We start from the raw sequence: 22733 nt of genomic DNA on the forward strand, positions 1-22733 counted from the left end.
ATTCTTCCAAAAATCCTTTATATAGTACAATCTCTTTCTTTATCTCCACCCAAACACATAACAAAAATTTAACTCCATAATACTAAAATTTTTATGGTTCCCCAATAGACCAAGAATAGCATTGAATAACCATATTAGGGACTGGTTGAATGGAGGCATTAGTTTACCAAACATCAAACTATATTCCATTACTTCTGTTATTAAGACAACAATCTTATGGTCAAATTCCCATTATACAGCCAAATGGAAATCTCTTTTTGGTAATTTTTTAATACAATCCACTTTCTCAACACATCCTAACAAATCTATTTCTTCACAAAATTCCTTGTATTGGATACTAAAAGAAGAGTTTATGAATAACTCCAATCCTAAAATCAATTCAGACATAATTAATATAATAAGAATGTTAAGAACCTTTTTTCTTAAAAATCCAGCATACAAAGCATAGTTGTTTATTATTTTCCAAATAGCCTACCTACAAAATAATATTACATCCTCTAACGATTCGATTATGGAAATATTTAAAATAAATAACTTAATATATTGGTCTCAAATGACACAAAAAAATTGTTTAACATGCTCTTACATATTGGATAAATTTAACCTGGAAAAAGAATTGTGGTTACATGTTCAAACCTGTATACAATATGTTGAAAAAAAGAGTAGAAATTATGCAACCAACAGTTAAAAAAAATCCCAAAGTTTTATTGAACTTTTAATGATTTTCACACAAGAAATTATAAATAATAACAGTATATTATATACTTGTAAGATCATCTAAACATACTACATTCTTCACTGAAATGGAAAATGTTATCATGGAAATATATGCATAGATTATTTTATATACCTCATGAATTAGAAATTATTTCCAAATCTAGAATTATTTGTTGGAGGTGTAAACTAGATGGGCAAGCTGATTGGGAACATACATTTTATGAATGTGTTAAAATCAAAATATATTGGGAAGAAATTAATAATTTTTTACAGGCCTTATTCTCTGACAAGTTCATACTGACCTTATCCTTGGTTCTTTCTAATGCTCCAATACCAGAATGTGTTACAACAGTGAAATACGTAATTTTATGGAGCGTAATGTCAATTGCAAGGAAAATAATAATAAGAAAGTGGAGGAGTGACATAATACCCTCCTTTAAGGAATTCAAGAATACTGCTACTGAAGTTTGCCAGCTGGAAGTTATCACAATGAAAACAAAAGCCATAAGAATCACATCCTCTTATAATGCATGGAAAAGACTGAATGACCTCTTAAACAAGCAATGCTTGACATATGATATTAATTGAATCACATATATATGCTTAATTGTATATTAGTAGACACCTTCTGTAAATAGTTGTTTTGTTATCTTTACAAGATAAGAAACTAATTCATGTTCTATTCAGTTTGATACATTTGTAACTTTTCATTATTATTAAGTATTTGATATTGTTCATGTTTGTTTTAAAACTTTAATAAAAATTATTAGGAAAAAAAAGACTTACATTATCATCCAGTCTGTTAAAAATCTTTTGGTCTAGATGGAAAAAAAGTATTTTGTTGTAGCTTGCAGTGGATACTTAAGTAAGCCTTTTTTTAGATGTCATTAAGAGTACATAGGCTTTCCTCGCATGGGCTACTTTCATCACTCCAACAAAGCCAGTTACTTTTGACAATTACAGAAGGATTGGACAATATATGTGGTAGGAATTTGGGATTTTCTATGAAGGACAAATACCTTATAGTTGAGTTGGGAGCACGTTGTGCCACTTTTGAGTCTTTCTAGATCTGTCATCTTTTTGCAATAGCATTGCGGAGAAATACTGAGGTACCATTCAGGGTTTTCAAGGAGCAAATAGGTTAAGAGATTACTTTCTTTTTATGAAAGGATATATAAATGCATATTATGTCATTGGGATCTGTGTCCATAGTCTTCAGTGTGTTAGATATAGTTGGTGAGAACTCGACCTAGGTTTCTTCCTCTTGTTGCTGCATGCCTATGTAATTAACCCTCTTTATGTATTTGGATTTGCTGTGTTGCAAGATGAGCTTGCAAGTCATTAAACTGCTAGGACATTTTACACAGATGCTGGATTATTAAGGTCATTGTTGAGGTGAATGAGGTTGGGTATCTCCTTCAGTCATGATTCCTGTTTTTTTTTTTTTGTTTTTTGTTTTGCAGTAACTTTGTTGGTTGCTTTATTGGCACCTTTCTTCACTGCTGAATTCTACAAACATTTTTGCTTGGAATAACTGTTATACAGTGAAATCCATGTTGCTCTTACAGATTGTTTAGTGTTCTTCATAGCCAGGTCTTATCATCTTATCTTTAAGAAGTCACAATCAGAATGTTAGAATGGATTTTACAATGGTTCCTGTTTTTCTTCTTTGGTGTTGCCTTATGTCCTGTTCGTGGAAAGGAAAGCCTTCAGCACATTGTATCTTCCCAGCTTATTTTGCTTTTTTAAGTGACGGCAGATAATAACAAAAATAAGTAGCATTCCTATGCATCCACACAATCCACAGATAAGTATCACTGGGATGGCTATACACAAAAGGAAAGCACAAAATCAGACACAAGGTTTCTTATTTGTTCCTATATTACTGATTTTGCTTTCATATCTTGAAACAACTTAGCAAACAAACCATTTAAAGGACTGGCTTTTCACTACAGCTGTACGATGAGAAACTTCACTTACTACATTAACACAGATACTATGTTCAGATAGTTTGGAAATACTTTTCATAATCCATTTACAAGAAGCAAGTCTAATGCAACTGGGCTCTCAAATGCTAAAACCAAATGATATCATGGAGCACAGATTGCACATAATAAAAGTTGCCACCTTCTGTCAGAAAGCTGGCACCGTGTGACCTGCATTTTGCATGTTGCATTTACAATTACCTTATGGTCCCCTTCCTGTTCACTTACCGCTCAACCTGTAAATGTAAAATAAAATGGACAAATCCAAAAATAATGGGAGCACAAAGGCTGAAAAATTGGGACTTTTTAAAATATTGTTTTTATAAACTTAGAAAGTTGATACATTAAAATGTTTTGCATTACCATACATTTTCTGAAGGATATGAAGTCTGAAACTCAAATATCTGTTATTTCATGACTTCAGCCCTCAGTGGTTTGCTAGAAGACCACACATTTTATGAGAGGCAGACCAAACATGTGAGGAAAAAATCTGGACATTCTGTGAATATCTGGACAGTAGCTTCATTATGCACTGCCCAGCGTCTACATCTTCCTAGGGACACTGCACCCCAAATACATCAACCTGAATTTCTCAGGAATGAATCTCTGCACTTTTTGATGTGATAATACTCATTTATGACCCCTACAACAGTCAACAGTTCAGGACATTCTGTATCCTCAGTCTATTACATGGTGTACATATGCACACACACACACACACACACACACACTCACACACACACACACACACACACACACACACACACACACACACACACACACACACACACACACACACACACACACACACCCTGGCACACACACATCTAACTATGCATAATTCTATCTGTTTATCTGTCTAGCTATTTACATATATGGGAGCACTTTAGTCTGTCAGACTAAACTGTTGTGTTTTTATGTCAAACATTCCTTTTGTTGAGTATGGGAATTGCTGAATTTGTTAACGTCAAAAGGATTGGCTTCAAGTTTAGGTAAGCATGTCAGTTAATGTTAACTTTCAGATACATGGAATTGGGGTAGGAGTTTGTGTGTGAATATTTGTAGGTTCGGGTTAGAGTAAGGATCAAGTTAGAAGATAGCTTTGGTGCTGTGGGTGTGTATAACCTGTGGGTAGTTTGAGTGTGTTGTCTAGTGGTGCTGTTACACAAAGGGTTTTTCATAAGATAATATACAAATTTGGGTTAGAGGTAGAGACAAGGGCAGAGTTAGGATCAGCACACACGAATAAGATGGAGCAGTGGGGCTGAAACACAAAACTACCATGTGTCAAGCTGCAACAATAAACCTTTAAGTGACCCATTAATTTTTCCTTTGATACAATGGGAATGCTAGCATCCACAATCCTATTAAAAAGGTTTGCAAATCAGGATTGACTTATACACAAACTTTCATGAACAGTAACAACGGAAAATAAATTCCTACTTCATAGGTTCCTATGCTCATAGGTTTGTACTGTGCTATCAACCACCAGGCACTTTATAAGGTTAGCCATGCAATCCAACTCAGTTTTGTCCTCGAGGACATTGGATGACTGTATAGTGAGGGTATGTTAGTAAGGTGGTAGCTATGGGTTATGTGGGGGGATATGCTTGTTAGGATAAGTTAACTGATTGCTGGCTTCTGTCTATCAGACACATGGGGGTCAGACCAGGGGTGAGTTTATGATTTTGCATTCAACCATCAAGGTTTTGCTTGAAAAGGGTCAGGGATGAACTCCACTACATGTGGATGGGAAGCCTGTTCCATAGTGCAGGGATCCTTTGAGGTACATATCAATCGTTCCAATATGTTTTATGTCACAGCCAAAGTTCAGATAATTGGATCTAGAGTTCTTGTGTTGTTGTTTTGCAGATATGCAATAGGTCCATCAGAACTGGGTCTCAGGATACCTTGTATACCAGGTAAAGAATATCTCTCAGTAACCTGTAGGAGACTGTGCAAAGAGACAGGGCCTTAAGGTGACCTGATTAGGACAGGATATTCATACCCTGAATTGTCCTGGTGATAAACCTTGGAGGGCATTCCAACTGTTGCAGGTGTCTGGTACACATCATTACAAATGATCTCATCTGCAAGGACTCTCTGACTGTTAGTAGGGAACCCTCTTATTTAGCATAGCTTCTACAGGTGTTAGGACATATTTTTCACAAATCATATATAGAAAAGAGAGTCAAGTCACCATGAATGAAAAGATTTTTTTGGGTAAATACCTACATGAAAAAATGTCTCATTTTAAAAAATGGCAATGTGTAGAGCATCCAAGCTTAATTTGGGGGATATGTTCAGACCGGATGGCATGCATTTGTCAAGATCAGAAAAGAGAATTTATGCTGCAGATATTTTACAATATTTGACAAATATAAGGCAGGATTTTTGCCAGGTCAAACATTTAACAGTGCACAGAATGCAACATTCGATGCATCTTGATGATTGTAAATGCTAGGAACATTAATAATAAAGTTTTTTATTGGAGAATTTGTTATATTCCCACAAGTTTGATGCTGTTATTATTTGTAAAACATGGTTAAAGAACAATGACTAGAAACCAGTTCTGTCAGCATATAAATGTTTTTGCTGTTAACAGACATTCTAAGAAAAAGTCAGGCTGAGGAGTTATGATAGGGATTACAGACAGTTATGACACCTGTGATTATTACATGTTCAGTGATAACACCAGTACTGTAGATTGTATAACTGTTTCAATAAAGACATCCTTGGAACATATAACAATTGCTGGAGTGTATAGACCACCAAAGTCAAGTACTGATAACCTAGAAGAATGCATATATTTCTAACATGAAACACAGGCATGAAGAATAATAGTGGCTGGAGACTTAAATTTATCAGAAACAGACTGGAATAATATTGATTCAGCAATATTAGTAAGGAAATTATTCACAAAGTATTCCCAGGAACAACAATTGCTTCAGATTGTAAAATACCTACAAGGGAATGTAACATACGAGACATTGTTTGTGTTCCTAAAGAAATTACTGTTACATCATGACAAGTTTTACGACCACTGATGTGCAGTGATCGTGAGATTTTAAAGGTTAATTTGTTGTTGGATAATTCTACCAAACTGAAATCTAAAGCAGTTAGAAGATTAATTACAGATTATATGGAAGCAAGAGAGTCCCTGTGTAAAACTAATTGGAGTGATGCGTTTAGTGGAAAAAACGCAGAAGGAATGTGAAGAGATTTGAAAGAGAAATTGCGTGCAAAAATAAAAAAAAAATGTTTAACATCAGGATCTAGGCATACAATGTCAGGGGGATATATTTTCTTAATAACGAGATACCTGATTAGGGTGACAGAAAAAAAATTAAGAAATGCGAAAGAGGTCTAACTACAGCCTTGAAAACTGAAATAAACAAGCCAGACAAATAAATTAATCATAATGTAAGACGGGATTAAGAAAAAAAAATGAAGAAAATGTATATAAAGATTGAGCACAATAGGAAACCATTTTATAGAAACATAAGATGGTACATAACATGTGGAAGGAGTAAAGACATCGAAACTGATAAGATGTGTATAGATTCTACAATTTATTCTCAGACACAACAGATTATAGATATATTTACAAAATCTAATGCAAAACAGTTTGGCTCCACAAAGGGGATGATAAGTTGTCCTAGTAACATCCAGGTAACGTCAGCTACTGAAATCAAATTAGATTATATTGAAAAAGATCTATGTAAACTGGATCCAAAGTAAGCACAGGGAGGAGATATAATTAGTAATAATGACATGAGAACACTTCAGCAAGAACAGATGAAACCAGTATATCTATTATTTATTGGATTGTATAAATATGGGGAGATTCCTCAAGATTGGAGACATACACTAATTAAAGTTGTCTTTAAGGGGAAAGGGGAGTAAGACAAACCTAGAGTCATACATACCTTTAAGTCTACTTTCATGTTGTAAAAAAATAATGGAAAAGGTAATATCGGATAAGTTATTGTCAGAATTGGAAATGTTGGGACTTGAGACCATATATCAGCATGCATATGTTGAAAACAGATCTATTATCACCTGTAACATGATGTTATATAACAACATAATAGTTATGAATGAAAGCTGGTGCTGTGATGTAATTCACATAGATTTAACTTCAGCATCTGACAGGGAGTTACACAAAACACACTTATCAATAAATTATAACAACTAAGTATTGATGTACTCTTGATAAGATGGATAGCTGCCTGACTTACAAATAGGACATGGTAAGTATTGTACAGAAACTGACCAAGGTGAAATTCTTGGTTACAGTCAGCATGTCCCACAGGGCTCTGTCCTAGGTCCATATTTGTTTTGATTGTATATTTCAGACCTATCGTTTTCATCTGAGGTGTTCTACTGTCTATATGCAGATGACCTGAAATTGGGTAAACTGATTACATGTATTACAGTAAACAACGTAAACAACATGCCTAAATTGGCCATTTAGGCAAAGGAAAGTTATATGTTGATAAATCCATGAAAAACTAAGCATATGAGATTTGAGACATAAAGTGAAAGATGAATATTTAATAAAGCACACAATGATTGAAACGGTAGCTTTGGGTTCAGGTACCTACACAACATGACATTTACCTGTGGTACATTTGGTTGGGGACACATGGCTGAAATGATATTCAGCTGCAGAGAAATATGGCTGTTGTGAATGTGGGAAAAGAGAAGAATGTGGTGCCATGCCCAAAACTTCAATAAACAAATGCACAGGGGGGAAATAATGTCCTTGTCCCTCAAGACAACATGAGACAGCAGGCAGTATGGCAGGCATCAGCAACAAGCTGGCCAGTGGGCATGTCAGTGGCAGTAAAATGCAGTGCACAATGGGCAGTGCCTTTATAATTGGTGTGTGGACCACTACCCACTTCACAGTGTCTAGGGAACATTAGCTATCATGCATACCAGAGCACAGATGTGACTACAGTAGCATGCAGGATTTCCTCCATGCTGTAGCACACTTCTGCATATTGTAGTTACATAAAGCATGCACTGTACACTGAGCACAGTGTTCATTACTACTTCTGCCCCCGTGCACTTGGGTATTAAACCTGTGGGTAAGGCAGTGTGTGCTTCTTTCCCCACAGGGAATTCACAAAAGGCTATATTTCTCTGCAGCTAAATATCACTTCAGCCACATGTCTCCCACCAAATGTGCCACAGGGAAATGTTTCACTGTGTAGGTGCCTGAACCCTGTAGATTCATTTAAGGACCTGGGTATATGGGTAGATCCAGCTTTGAGGTTTTTTTAAATATTATCAAGAAATTGGTTAATGATAGGTATAGAACTATAGGTTGTATAAAAAGATTTATAAAGTCTAGAAAATCAGAAATGATGAAGTCATTATTTGTTAATTACATTAGACCCAAACTTGAGTATGGAATAACAATATGGAAAACTTATACGAAAACAAGCATGAGTAAACTGGAAAGAGTACAGCGGAAATATTCCAAGAGCATCCATGGATGGGAACATTTAAGTTATTATGAAAGACTAAAATACCTGATCTTGTACAGTGTCTCGTATAGATATTTAAGAGGAGATCTTATTCAGGTATCTAACGCATTTAGAAACAACTACCTCTGGGAATGTTTGGGATTATCAAAATGTAATAGAGAATCATCAGACAACCTATGTAGAAGAATCTATAGGAATGAGAAGTGTACTAATTGGCTTTCTGAGAGAGTAGCTGATGCATGGAATAGACTAACAAATTACATTGAAGCAAGTACTAGTTTAGATATTTTTAAGAACTGCTTGGACACATTATGGGAACAATTGTTTTGGTATATTGGCAGGCTAGCAGGGTATTGATACCTGTGCTTGAAACTTATGTATGTATGTATGTAAAAGGGTATTGTATTCAATGATGGGGCTGATAAGGGCTGAGCTGAATAGTACTATAACTTCCTTGGACCTGAATGCTACACATTTGCTTATGAGTTGGGTGACATTGAATGTTTTTTTCTATCTTGGCTACATTTTGGTTGAAGGCTAAATTACTATCAACATATGTTCCCAAATCCCCAACTACCAGGTCAAGTCTTAGGGGTGTTTTATTAATTCAGTAATGAGCTTTGGTGTGGATGACTTCCCAAAGGACACTATAATGCATTTCTTCCTGTTGAGGTTTAATCTGAGGCTCTGACACCAATCATTTGTTTGCGTCAGACCCTGCTGTAGGATGTTTATATCATGGAGAGAATCTATGATACCTCTCAATTAATTTACAGTCATCTATGAGCTTGGTGAGCCAGAGGTCTTTCACATTAGCCTTAACTTCTGAGAAGTAGATGCCAAAAAGGAGCAGGCCCAACACAGAGCCCTGGGGTACTACACTGGTGTCTGGTTTCCTAGTAGAGGTGATTTCACCAATCCTGACTTCTTGGGTCCTATCTGTGAGCCAGCCAGCAATCTATTGAGTTATGTAAGGATTTATGCATCATTCTGAGGACTTGTTACAGGATAGTAACAACTATCAAAAGTTATATGGTGACCCTGTGATGGAATACAATTCACTTTTGCTTGAGATATTAGAGTGGGGGGTGTCTAGGGTTTCTTTCTCCTTCTGATGTCAGGATGTTTACATAAAACATCCAAAGGATGCCACATTTAAATATAGAGAATACTCCAGGAAGGCCAATTGCGTCAGGAGTAGGGGCTTATTTGCAAAATGTGTGCATTTTTTGGATGTCCATTTAAAGACTTATTTACCCATGATTCCATCACCATTAAAAATGGCAAGGATTTTTCTGATTTAATTGGGGTAATGAATTGGGAAAGTAATTTTATTGGGCTTGTGTGAATGTTAGAGCATTATATACTTGTATCAACACTATATGGGGTTTGGAAGCAGTTGAAAAAATCATAGGCGAAGGCCCTCAAACAACTTTTTTGATTCAGCTTCTTGAGTTCTCTCACACATAACTATTTTGGATTTCAGAGCAGATGTTTTTACAGAAGAAGGATACAGCAATAAGGGCTTCTTTTGCCCCTTTGTATGCCATAATTTTTATGGTTATTTCAAGAACTTATTCATCTAGAACAACAGTTGTTACTCTCATCATTTAGTCATTTACAAGCGTTACATTGATGATTTCATTTTCATATGCAAGAGTGACATGGCTGAGTTTGATGGGTTTATGGAGGGGTTGCATAAAAATGCATGTGGGTTTTATAGCACGCACAGAAACTATGCAATTTCTTGACATTTAATTTTTTATTGGAAAGAATAGCAAAGTACATTTTAGGTCATTTAAAAAAAAACAGCTGTGAATAATTTTTTGTCTCAGCAGTATGCACCCTCCACATCTTTTGAGCTTTTTACTTTATGGGGAGTACAAACGTATTTTCAATAATAAGTTTGATAAAATGCAGTTTAATAAAGAGTTTAATAGAGTTAGGCTCAAGTTAAGTAGAAGTTAAACTTTGGATGTATTGAAAAAGGCAGAGATGAAGGCAAGAGAAGATCCTATAGAGAGAAGTGCATACAAAGGGACATGGGACTATGGTGATGAAGTTTGGTTGGACAGAAATATGGAAACAGAAGGGGAAGAAAAAATTTTCTTTGTCAATAGGTTTCCCCTTTTTCTAAAATATTGAGGGAGTTAGTCATAAGGTTTTGGCCTATTGTTAGACAAGATGATAGTCTAAATAGAATTTTTCCCGAGAGAGTGATATTTTCATATAGTAGGCTTCTAAATGTGAAGGAATTGCTAAACTTAAGAAGATTCCAAGAGGAAGGAGCCTAGCTGGGATCCTTTCCATGTGGGAGATGCAAGGTGTGTGTTAGGATTAAAAATTTAAAGTAGGATTAATGGCAGAACCTATAGAGCTGTGGGCTGGTTTGATTGTTGTTCGTTTGGAGTGGTGTACATCATAGGTTGTGGATATATACCTACTAGATGATATGTTGGGAAAACTAAAAGAGTTGCTAAGAGATGGATATTGGAACATTTTTGGGGATATAAGGAATGTCAAGTTGGATAACCCAGTGGCCCAACATTTCCATTATGCTCACGCTGGTTCTGACAGTAGTTTTTTCTTCAGTATTTTGGCCAAACCTTATTACACTCATGGAGGTGGTTATGTACAGAAGTTGTTGCAAATGAAAACTAAGTTTATTATTAATTTCAGAACTTTGTATCCAAGTGTATTAAACTTGGAAATTAATTTTATTCCATGACCTGAATGCAGGTTCATAATTGAATTTTGGAAGTATTTGACATATTTAGTGTTTTACATCCGTATATGAATTTAATGATGGAGGGTTGTATTGTATATAATTTTTTGGGGGGGGGGTGGTGAGAGGTAAAACAGTTGTGAAAAAAAATGGATGGATAGGCACTTTAATTGTGGACATTTTGTGAGCGTTTTAATTGAAACACTTTATTTGTTAATTAAGTGGTAATTGGTTTGTATATAAAACGACTGCTTATGTGGTGTGTATTTATTCCTCAATGGCAGTAGCCAAGGTACCAGAAAGCACCAGTAAAGCTTATTTGCAGTCATACTGCTTTTGGCTCTGAGGTTTTTTTGTTTTTTATAGTTCTGAGAGTTTGTCAACAATACCCGAGTGGTGTATTGTATCGAATGCCTTAGTGAGGTCAAAGTAGGCAGTGTGCACTATTTTTCCTTCATCCACAACTTTAGTAACCCTACAGAAGAAATCTACCAGGTTGAGTAGGCAAGACTTTCCTCTTGACAAAATCAAATTGGTATGGGTCCAGTGTCTGCAGGTTACCAATGTCCTTGTTGATCATTTCCATGATAATTCATTCCATGGCTTTGCATATTAGACTTGTCAGAATGATGGGTTTGTAGTTCCTGGGGTCAGTTGATGGCCCACCCTTGAGAGAGATGACCATTGCAGCCCTTATATACTATTTGGACAAATCCACTTTGTTGGCAGAGAGGAAGATATCACAGTCATCCCTCATAACCTTCCTTCTAACATGACTTTGTACACCATACCACTGAGTTGCATGAGGAGGGGTTAGTAAAACACTCCTTCAATGTAGATGCAACAATGTCTTCAACCAGCTCACAAAGCAAATGTTTAGAAGATACAACATGTTGCTTTATTCTAAGCAAAGCATCATAGTTCTCCATGACACCTATGTCTATACCACAAAAACTGAACCTAATGGGCAACAACACCATTCCACTACCACTGCAGACATATAGAAACAAGAAACTAACTATTACACTCACCTGTGCAATATAAAACTAAGCAGAGGGTGGGGGCTTTGCATCCCACTCATCCTATGCAGTGGTTTTGCTTATCATCTCCAATTAATAAATACTAAGTCTGTAACTGACAACAGCAAAAAAAAGTGTTAACTAAAAATACTATATGAACTTTAATTCTTTAGTCAATTCTTTTTCAGTTAAAAAAGAAAACATATACAATTAATGAAAGACAGCATAACCAATTGATGAAATGACTTTCAATTAAATGTATGCAGTCCTATATGTCTATCTATTTATCCATCCATCTATCTCTCTATCTATATGTGTGTGTGTTTGTGTGTTTATAGTAGTGCTGAATGAAAATGCAGTAAAGAAACACAAATGTCATAACAAGTAGCTGAAAACATTGACACTTAATAATTGCAAAAGTAAGCAATACATTTACATTTGTGATCACAGCATTTATAACTCTACATACATAAGCAAATCAAAAGACTGTTTGTGGGGGAGCCCAACTCCCTACACCACCTCTTAATATTGGAGCTTTGCCTCCATCCCCTGGAACATAAATAAACTGACTTCATGACTGTACAATAGGGAACCAAGTGAAATACAGCAAATTATTATACAATGATTGGTACCACCAAAACTGACTAAAGTAATATGCAAACAAAACAGCTGTATCCATTATATAAATATTTATAAACCAATGAGAACAGATGCAACTACATGTATATGTTTGCTTATATATACTTATATAAATAAAAAAATACAGATTTGCATTTACAGTTGCACTTCCACTCATCATATTGTTGTGTGTGTGTGTGTGTGTATCTATCACATATGAATGAGGGAGAAATGATGTTTCAAAATATTTCTCAGCAACTGCAATAGATTACTGGCAGAGCAGATGGAATGGTGACATGGAAGGGCTGGGTTCAATCTAAGCTGAAGTGTGCAATCCTTTAGTTTTGTACTCCTGGGACTTGGTCAGGGCCTTAGTTCTGTTTTGGAGAATATATTTTCGTTCCATCTTCTGATGACCATCATCATCATCTCTCTCTCTCACCCATCATATACTGATCCATTTATACCTCCTAAGGCTCATTTGCTCCCTGAGGGCGAAGATTGTGAAGATTGGGAGTGGGGACCTCATTTACAATGAGGAACAAAGGTTTTCTACTCCACTCTGCATGCCCAGAGTACATTCAAGGGGTTGGCATGCAGTGGCCTCTGCAATTTTCATCCATGCATCTGCAACATATAATGTAATCATAGCTCAGCTCTCCTTGGATACTGCACCCTTCAGTGCAATTTTTGCCTCTGAAAGTGTACATAAACACATATTGCCCACACTCTTACCCCCTGAAAGTGGTGAGCAGGTTCCACCCCAACTTCATCCCTTTCTCACTGCATTTGTCTTTTGTAGTACTGGGGCTTTTAGCTCCAGGCACCTGGATCGAATCAGGGGGTCTTCCCCCATACCACAGAGCTGGACTGTTTCATAGATAATGCTAATGCACTCTCCCACACATCCTGTCTTTGCCTGATTATATATCATGAGTGTATATGTGTATTTATATATGTATATATCTCTGTCTATCTATCTGTTTATCTATCTATCGATCTATCTATCTAATCTATCTATATATTTTTTTTTAAATAACCCCACCAACAAAGCCAGACACACTGTTGAAAATTTTATTGACTAGTGTGGTGGATTATTTAATAATATTTTCAGCAATTCCTAGCTTGGTGAAGCCATTATTTTTATTTTATTAAAATAAAATCATAAAATCAAAAAAAAAAGGGGAACAGCTGTCTTCATTTGTGATTATCAGCCCTACAACACATATAGACAGTAGCAGTGTTATGCAGAGCTACAGCTGGCTCATCTGGCTACTAGTGCCTCTTCTGGATCTGATGCACCTCAACACTAACGGCCCACATTAGCTGACAGTTTTGACACAGGGTCACCTGTAGTCACCAGGTCTACCTTTTCATTTGGGGATAGAGGTCTCTGGCTACAGGTGACATGGAGAGAGAGATCGTTGTTGGTCTCAATGACCACGTCTTGGTGGGAGCATAGGCTCTTCACCTGACAGTACATGGGAAGGGTTCCATCTTCTCCTGACATCAATTGTGGAGACTAATAGCCACTAGAGTATACAAGCAACTGGATGTCCATTTCAGCACCATGGAATGCCTTCTGGTGCAACTTACTGAGTCATGTGACCAGTAAGGCCACTGGATATGCAGCCTTCTCAAGAGTCCGCCACAGAAGTCTGGGTTTTACTCTGTGGGCAGGCCTGGTGTCTGTCCATGCACCCTGCCTTATACTTATCCATGTGTTCCCTTCCTTAACATGCTTTACCTATACCTTGCCCATTACCTAACCCTTTCTAGCTCTAGCTGCTCATCCTTTGCTTGTTTGTGTCCCACCACCATTGCCCCGTCCATTTTTGTGTTTAGCAACCCATTGTGTGTCTGCAATTTATGTTTGTTTGTTTGTCCCTGCTATCATCTCTTTTCTTCTGCCTCTGTGCCATCAACAATCATTCCCTGCTACTTTCTCTACCTATCCTTTTTCTTTATAGATTTAAAATGGAGCTCTCTGCCCTCCCCATAATGCTTTTCCTCCCCCAGCCCTTGGGTGTTCTCTAGTGCTTGCTTTTCTCCCTTATCCTACTTTGCTATCTCTCCCTTTTCTCCCCCTTTATGTGATGAACTGGCTTGACTTTTTGCTGTGCTGAATGTCTCTGGGCTATCTGGATGACCATAAGTGGTGGCTCTGCATTGCTTCATTGCATATGTGGGTGTGCATGAACTCTGTTGTGGTATCCTGCATTGACAATGGCATCCAGCATTTTGGTCATGCACCCTTCTGTAGCACTACTTGTCCACTGTACCTACCTAGAGCTGTTATTCCCTGAAACACAGCAAATCTATTTTACTGTACAGTCCTTTCCTCAGCATGTTAGCACATATCTGATTAGTTGTGGTTCATTTCATGCTATAGGTGATATACCATTATGCACTGCACAGGTATACAATGCTTGACTGTAAATCTCAGTTAATGTGTTAAAATATGACATATATAAAAAGTATCAAGGAATGAACTCTGCTCACCATTTACCCTCATCAAAGGACAGCATGCAAAACAGAGACAAAATTAATTACAGTTACTCATCACAGAGTTTAGCACTCTGAACGTTTAAATAATTGTAAATACTTGACTAAGATTAAAATATAAAATTGTTAAGAAAGCAGTATAGTAACCCAACATTGACAAAGAGGCAGCAGAAGACTTTTGAGGAAATGGTTCAACATTAACTGCCCTTATGGCACTGGTCACCATTAACTGCCCTCATAGCACTGGTCACTCAATACACTTCATCAGCACCCAGCTAGTTTTAACACATTTAGCATCTCTCAGTACTGGCCACAGACGTTTGACTTTAGTAAATTCTCTTATAACATAGAGTTCTTATCCACCAGTCTATCACTCAGACTAGTCTGGACCAGATGACCTTTGCTCTTTCTTCCTCAAAAAGTCAACCAAGGCAATTCCCTCATCTCATGAATTTCAAATAATGGAACAAATATGGAAGGAAGCCATACTAGTTCTTGGTCCTGAAAGTGCAGATCCTAAATTAACAGATGACATAGGATGAATTACTTTATTCCCACTACAAATTAAAGTAAATGAAGAGTCATATATTGCCCACTATTGGGGTATGTCAATAAATATCGACTCCTAAATCATGACCAATATGGTTACACGCTCAGCAGGATATAGTACTTGCACTGAGTATTGTCTATAACCAGTGCAATCTATCTCATCCATTAGCATGGCCAGCTAAATGTGGAATATTTATTGCAGAAAAAAACATTAATTGGCATTATACATATTTTCTGCCTCAAGTTCAATGCATATGTATATATAAAGCAGAATGTCCCTTCTTCCATGACTACCTCAGTTACAAAAACCTTTCAGCATTTTAACCAGTCTCTGTCGGTGTTCCCTAAGGGTCAATACTTGGTCCCCTTCTATTTAGTATTTTCATAAATAAACTTCATACCACTAGAACGCTTGCACTCTCATACAACATGCAAATGATTCAACCCTTATCTGCTCTGCCCCATCCGTAACAAATTACAGGAAATCACTCAAAAGTCTTTCCCTGACATTGATTTATGGCTAATAAATTCTAACTTGCTGCTTAATGCCAAAAAAAACAAAAAAACAAAAACTTATGCTATTTACTCCAAAACAACACCTTAAGCAGAAACACACCTTTCATATTATCTCAAATAATAGCACAAACATAAAAACCATAAACCAAACTGAACTACTCGGAGTCATAACAGATAACAACCTCACATTTAATCATTTGATCACTACATACTTCATTCCATCAAAAAAACTCACCAAATACTCCTCTCCCTCTATAGGGCCAAACACTTCCTGATGGATCAAACAATGATTATATTAGCAGCAACATACCTCCTTCCTTCTCTATTATATGCTTTCCCGATTCTTGCAAATATCAACACTACGTATAAAACTAAACTAGCCTCCTGCTATTACAAAATAGCTAAATTTGAAACCAACCAACCATATATAACATACCACTGCCTTGCATTAAAACAATTAAACTGGCTTGAACTCCCAAACCAGTTGACATACTACAGCTAACCATTGCCTACAACCTATTGTACTCTCCAGATAAATGCCCAGAATTACAAAATACTCTTTAAGATAATTGGTCGTCTTCCACTAGACCAGCTATTCTTTTTTTCGTTTTCTCTCCGGGCCTCCCTGGAAAAAGGGTTATATGCTCAGTCGGACTCTCCTGGTAAGCAAATGTAAAATAAATAAAATAAATGCATCATTCACCCACCAGACCCACTAGAGACCTTTTCTCTAGCAATAAACTCTTATTATGTATCAGTATGACATTTAACACTGCCTGGAGAATCTCTCTACACCCATTATGTGGCAAAACTCTGGAATGAAATCCCCCCACAGTTAAAAACAGAAAACTTAAAATAGTTTCAAAACTTTGCTTAAACAGCACCTATGCCAAATATGGCTCTGTTCTTCCTGCTCACCTGGCTAGCTTTACTCAGATTACTTTTTTCCAACTCTGACAGACACTTTTGTTTCTATTGTTTTGTACCATATTGCTGCTCCTCCTCATACTGCCCTAATTTCCTAAACTCTTCCTCTTCCGCTCACACCCCACCAGTAACTACAGTTCTTTTGTCCATTTATCATCTTGCTCACGTCCATAATGTCTCCTTTCATGACTCTTATGATCAATTTTTTAAGCTACATTACTACTTGTCTGTCTGTAAATTATTACTAACCTTTCCCTGCAGCCATCATGCTATAAATACATTAGCTATTATTTTATTTTTCTGTTCAATAATTACCCAATATATAGTAATTTCTGTCTCTTTTTTGTATTAACCTGCTATGTTCATGTAAAAAGTATGTACAGTTGTTTTACCCTGCAATTTTATATAAATATGTATATATATGTATATATATATATATATATATATATATATATATATATATATATATATATATATATATATATGCATCATGTGTAACTTAAATGTGAAGCTTTTCTCCCTGGGCTTCTGATGAAAATGGGTTTTACCCAGTAAGACTTTTCTCGAACAAAGACAAATAAGAAAATAATTACAGAATATTCAGATTAAAAAAATCAACACTGTATTCTCCATACACAATTACATAAGGAAATGGCTCACTGAAGGATCAATCCAGTGTCCCTGCTCTTTTCAATATTCAGAAGCAACCTCACAACAGCTATCCTAAACATTAATGCAATCCTGTTCAACTGCAGAACACTCCTTCTGGCTAATGGTAGCCTGAAAAACTACACAGGACAGACTTCATAGTGTATTATGTAAAATATAACTGTGCTGTCTGTCCGTTAATCACATCCTATAATAGAGAATGTATACAGTTTGGTACACCCCTAAGATTTAACAAATGACAAAATCAAAGACACACAAAGCACAGCCGCAGATCAGGCTAGACTTCTCATATTTGTAGATCATGCACTCTCATTTCTTAACCTGATTACTGAACAATACAGCAGGTGACTAGACATTTGGGTTGCCTCAGTGAAGGCTGGGCACTGTACATCTAAAAGGCTATTGATTCAGTTTTCATCTGAATCATGAGAATATCACAACATCTTTTGAAAAGGCTTATTGGTTTTCAGCTGTCCTTAGACCACCCCTAAAACGTTTATAATTGTCTTACCTTTTCTGGCAGATTGTTCACTGCTCACTGCTCAGAATTAGAGTAGTAGATAAGTTCTTTGATGGCTTGAGCCAGGTGATGTTCCCATCAGCAACATCCAATCCATAGTTTTAACAGAAATAAATAAATAAATGTTCCTCAAACAAAAACTCCTCAACAGCACTAAATGTCCTCCATGTTGATGCTGTATTCCTATAAACTATGGTGAAATTATTTGTATTCAATGTACTATCACCCTTACCTCTCAATTGTTCATGATTTTGACTCAAATTTTAGTTCAGTCTGTTCTTAATCCTTTATAAAACTGGTGATCTTTGGAGAAACGTGGTGAATTATACTTAAATAAATAATGACAATAATTACAGGTATAGACTTCTTTTACTTCAGAAGCTGTATATTAATTCACACTCTTACATTCTGTCAATATCACAGGTTAACAGTAGTAACATTTTAAAGAAGGGTCCCTGATTATTTCTGGATTGGTCATTCATTCTGATGAGATTTGTCCCTGATTTAGTTGAGAGTTATGTTACAATATCAACAGGGTGCTGCTGTTCATGTTTCACTGTGATAGTCCATCTGCTCTCCATCCACCACTGTTGTCCAAAACCAAACCCTTCTACATTTACTTAACTGGCTGCTACGTAACTGACATACTCTACAAACTAGGCTGATTTATGTACGCACGTCATCTACATATGATATAACGATGCATCGGTGTCTATTTCTTTCGAATAAAAAGAGATTAAGGAATTTAGCAGGCACTGCGGTAGCGTTGTCATCAGACAGCAAGAGGTTTTCCAGTTCGACTCTCGGCTGGAGCATCTTCTGTGTGAAGTCTGTATGTCCTCCCCACGGTCGAGTGGCCTTCAAAAGACATGCGTGAATGGGCGCGCCTTCGTTGAAGGTTGGGCATCGAGCTGGCACCTCGGCACTGTAAAAATCTACTGCCAATCATTAGCGGACCGGAGTTCCGCTGTGACGACCCCAAACCGGGAAAAGCCGAAAGAAGAACAACAACCCAAAAAATCAAAAATGATACTGGAATCCAAACAGAAATTTGCAAGTAAGACCACCTTTCTATATAAATAAATAATACTCACCTTATTACAACCTCACATCAAGCGGTCTCCTTTGCCCTACACTTCCTAAAAACTCTGTTGAGAAGTGAAATCAGTTCATTGCCCAGACACTATGTCATTCTTGTAAAACCCTATAATATGTCAGCTATTGTGGCAAGTATTTGAAAATCTTTAACCAAGCCTTGTATCTTTTTATCAGGATTGTTGCACAATCATACCAGATTCAAAACTCATTTAGAAATGATCAATTTCAAAAGTCCGAATGCAAGTGTTACAGATACCAACACAACTGAATACCTAAAGCATAAAAAGCTCTTTACTCAAACTATATATTGCTAATTATGACAATGGCTTCCATCCAATGTTATTGAGTCACATTCATCTTCTGTAGTGACTGCATGACTAGCCAATGCCATCTACAGAGTGTATTGGGCAAATAGGAGAACACAAGTAGATTGACAGGCCTATTTTGTGTATCACACACACAAACTGGTATGCACACCACACACAGGCTCAGATAATTTATAGTCACCAGTTCTCCTACTGTATGCCTTTGGCTGGAGAGAGGAAAGCAGAGTTCCCACAGAAAACGTATGACAGCTCATGGAGGACATGCAGACTCTGCACTGAAGGCAGTCTAGCCAAAACCTGAACCAAAGAATCTCTTACTGTGGGGTGACAATACTACAGCACTGTACCTTTGCACCTATGGCAGTGGTTAAGTGTTTACAGTTAGTCAAAATACTAAATAGGCTGAATGTTCTATTTCATGAGGTTTCTAAAGTGGAATTTGAATTTTTTCCCTAAATAATTCCATAGAGCTAAAGTATCTTGCAAAGTATTTCTCCACCAGGTTGCCCTATCTTTGCCCATACATCTCAACTATCCAGATTTCCACAGAATGCCCAGATTTTTATCTCATATTTTTGGTCTGCTCCTCTTAAAATTTGTGTTTTTCAGGCAAACTACAGATGATTGAAGTCACTAAATAATGACATGCATTTGAGTTTCAGACATCAGATCCTTCAGAAAATGCAAGCTAACACAAAATCTGTTATTCTAACAAAATAAACAAAACTCGTTTATAAGAGCAATATTTAAAATTTGTCCCTATCTTTGGGTTTTTTCCCCCACTATTTAAGGTGTTGTTCAGATTTATTGTAATACGAAGTTGAAAAGTATGTCTTTGTATATTAAATTGTATTATATTAACAGTAATCATTTGAACTCCCTATCTTATCACACCATATGTACTGATGTCAACAATTATTTTTACCTGTTTTCTTTATGCATTCTGTACTATTATTTGTACCTCACGGGATGTGGCTTATGTAACTAGAATTCTGTGTGCTGGGCTGCCTCCTGCCTGCTTTTGTTTTGAAATGTGTCCCCAGTTATGTTTCTCTATTGCCCACTCTGGACATAGGAAAGGAGACAAACATTACAGCCATACTGCCCTGCCACTGTTTAGGAGAGTGGAGGCTGAGTAGAATGCTGAGGAATTAGCAATACCGAAATGTTATGAGTACTAACACAGCTCAACACATTCAGTAAACTGCTATGAGTACCTCATACAACTGTACTGTTTTTTTTCCAATGGCTTAATATGTACTAGAGTTCATCTTTGTAAGAGATGAGTTCAGGAAAAAAATAAAAAGTAAATATCAGAACTGTACCTAACATGACGACAAACATGCACACATTGTTAAGAACCTAGGGGAAGAGCTGTAAGACAGAAAGAGAGAGACAGAGAAAGGGAAAGTGTGTGTGAGAGACACAGAGAGAGAGAGAGAGAGAGAGAGAGAGTGTGTGTGTGTGTGTGTGTGTGTGTGTGTGTGTGTGTGTGTGTGTGTGTGTGTTTGTGTGTGCGTGTCAGTGTGCGTGTGAAACAGAGAGACATGAAAACATTCTCTAAGTTCATTGAGAATATAATGAAATCAGAGATTCACATATACAAATAATTATGAACACCAACTTACATTTCACTTTTATTATTCCATGTGTAGTTTTCTTAATTATCTGTCCATTTACTGACACTTCAGTTTCACATGTGCAGTTTTTTCCATTATCTTCCTTTTCTGCTTTGAAAACATACTGACCATCTTGTAAAGGCAGGATTTCGCCATTACACTTGAGTGTTATGTTAACGCCTTCTGATTTTGCAACAATCACAGAACAGTTAATGTTTGCCGTGTATCCAGCATACACATTAGGCAAGTGAAGGACAAGCTCTGGCAGTACTGTAACAGCATAAACAAACAGACAATAAGCAAACAAATAAATGGTCAGCTGTCTTAACAGTCTCAGTTTCCTATTTATTCATTACAATTGTTTGCTATAGTAATTAATTGTATTTGTGAATACATGAATATATGCAGAGAAAAGATGGGCACAAATAAATCTGAGTTAGCAGTGCTGCATTTTAAAGAACTAAAAGATATAAAACTATTGCGAGTGCAAAATGTCTAGAAATATGCAGTACTGAATAATTGCCCTACGTAAAAATTATGACAAAACATCAATAAAAAAGTAACATCTGATCTTAATTGTATCTTTACTTACTAAACACTTGCGCATATACATTTTTCCATCTTGTACAGTCATATAAGATGAGTGTACATATGGATATGCATACATTGCATTTCTCCCTTTGTATGAGTGAGAAGTGATAGTGACTACATTCACCTCTCAACACCTGATTTCTTTTTATTTTTTCCTTTTGATTCATTGCGTAACTAAGCTTTGTTACCATTCTTAGCTGGCTTACATATGCTGTGCACATGATGTGTATCATTGCTATAGTATATAAACTTCTTTAGTCTATCCAGCATGGTAATAGGACTGGATCCAGCACTAGGCAACCTGGGCAGCTACCTAAGACCCTGTACTGGCATGGGGCAGACCAGGACACTAATTTAATTAAAAAAAAAAAAAGTTTTCATGCTTAATATTTGCTAAGCACCTGCTGGTTTAAGATATTCCAGTTCCTGTTCCTGATCTCAAAAATTAGACAAAGCAAACACACACATGTGACATTTTGATAGTCTGATATCCCAAACAGAACACACAACACACACATGAGAAGCAAACTAAGAATTTGCAGTCATCCACCATTATATACTGATTGCCTTGCATTTCACAATATAAAATACAAACTGCTTGAAAGATTTCGGGAACATACATGCACAAGAAGTGAACTATCACAGCCAGAAGTATTCAAACCCAAAAGGAACATACTTGGAAGAACAAAGCACTACTGCTTGCAGCATAGATTTAGATTAACCTGAAGAGAACTACTTGAAGAGTCACACAGCAGAGTGAGTGCAATTTCCTCATTTCAGAGAGCAGTTCTAAACTAACTGGCATATCACTGAGAATGACTTTCAGTCAATATCAGTCATGGTTGAAATGT

The 22733-nt window shown here is 36.6% G+C and overlaps 1 protein-coding gene across 2 annotated transcripts in view; it reads right to left on the minus strand.

The window, feature by feature from the left end:
• Window positions 1–684: 684 nt before the first annotated feature.
• Window positions 685–22733, minus strand: part of LOC122812229 (intercellular adhesion molecule 1-like) — a 79346-nt gene continuing 57297 nt past the window's right edge. Inside the window, exons 5-6 of one of the 2 annotated variants that reach the window (XM_044084582.1) lie at window positions 21301–21561; window positions 685–2543 (exon numbers count right to left, since the gene is read on the minus strand). In XM_044084582.1, the coding sequence (XP_043940517.1) occupies window positions 2398–2543; window positions 21301–21561 (407 nt within the window). In that variant the 3' untranslated portion in view covers window positions 685–2397. The remainder of the gene's footprint in view (window positions 2544–21300; window positions 21562–22733) is intronic. The other variant, XM_044084583.1, reaches the window with a different exon arrangement.

Source organism: Protopterus annectens, chromosome 9.part0, assembly GCF_019279795.1.
Source record: "Protopterus annectens isolate FY-2018-M chromosome 9.part0, PAN1.0, whole genome shotgun sequence".
Classification (NCBI taxonomy): Eukaryota; Metazoa; Chordata; order Ceratodontiformes; family Protopteridae; genus Protopterus; species Protopterus annectens.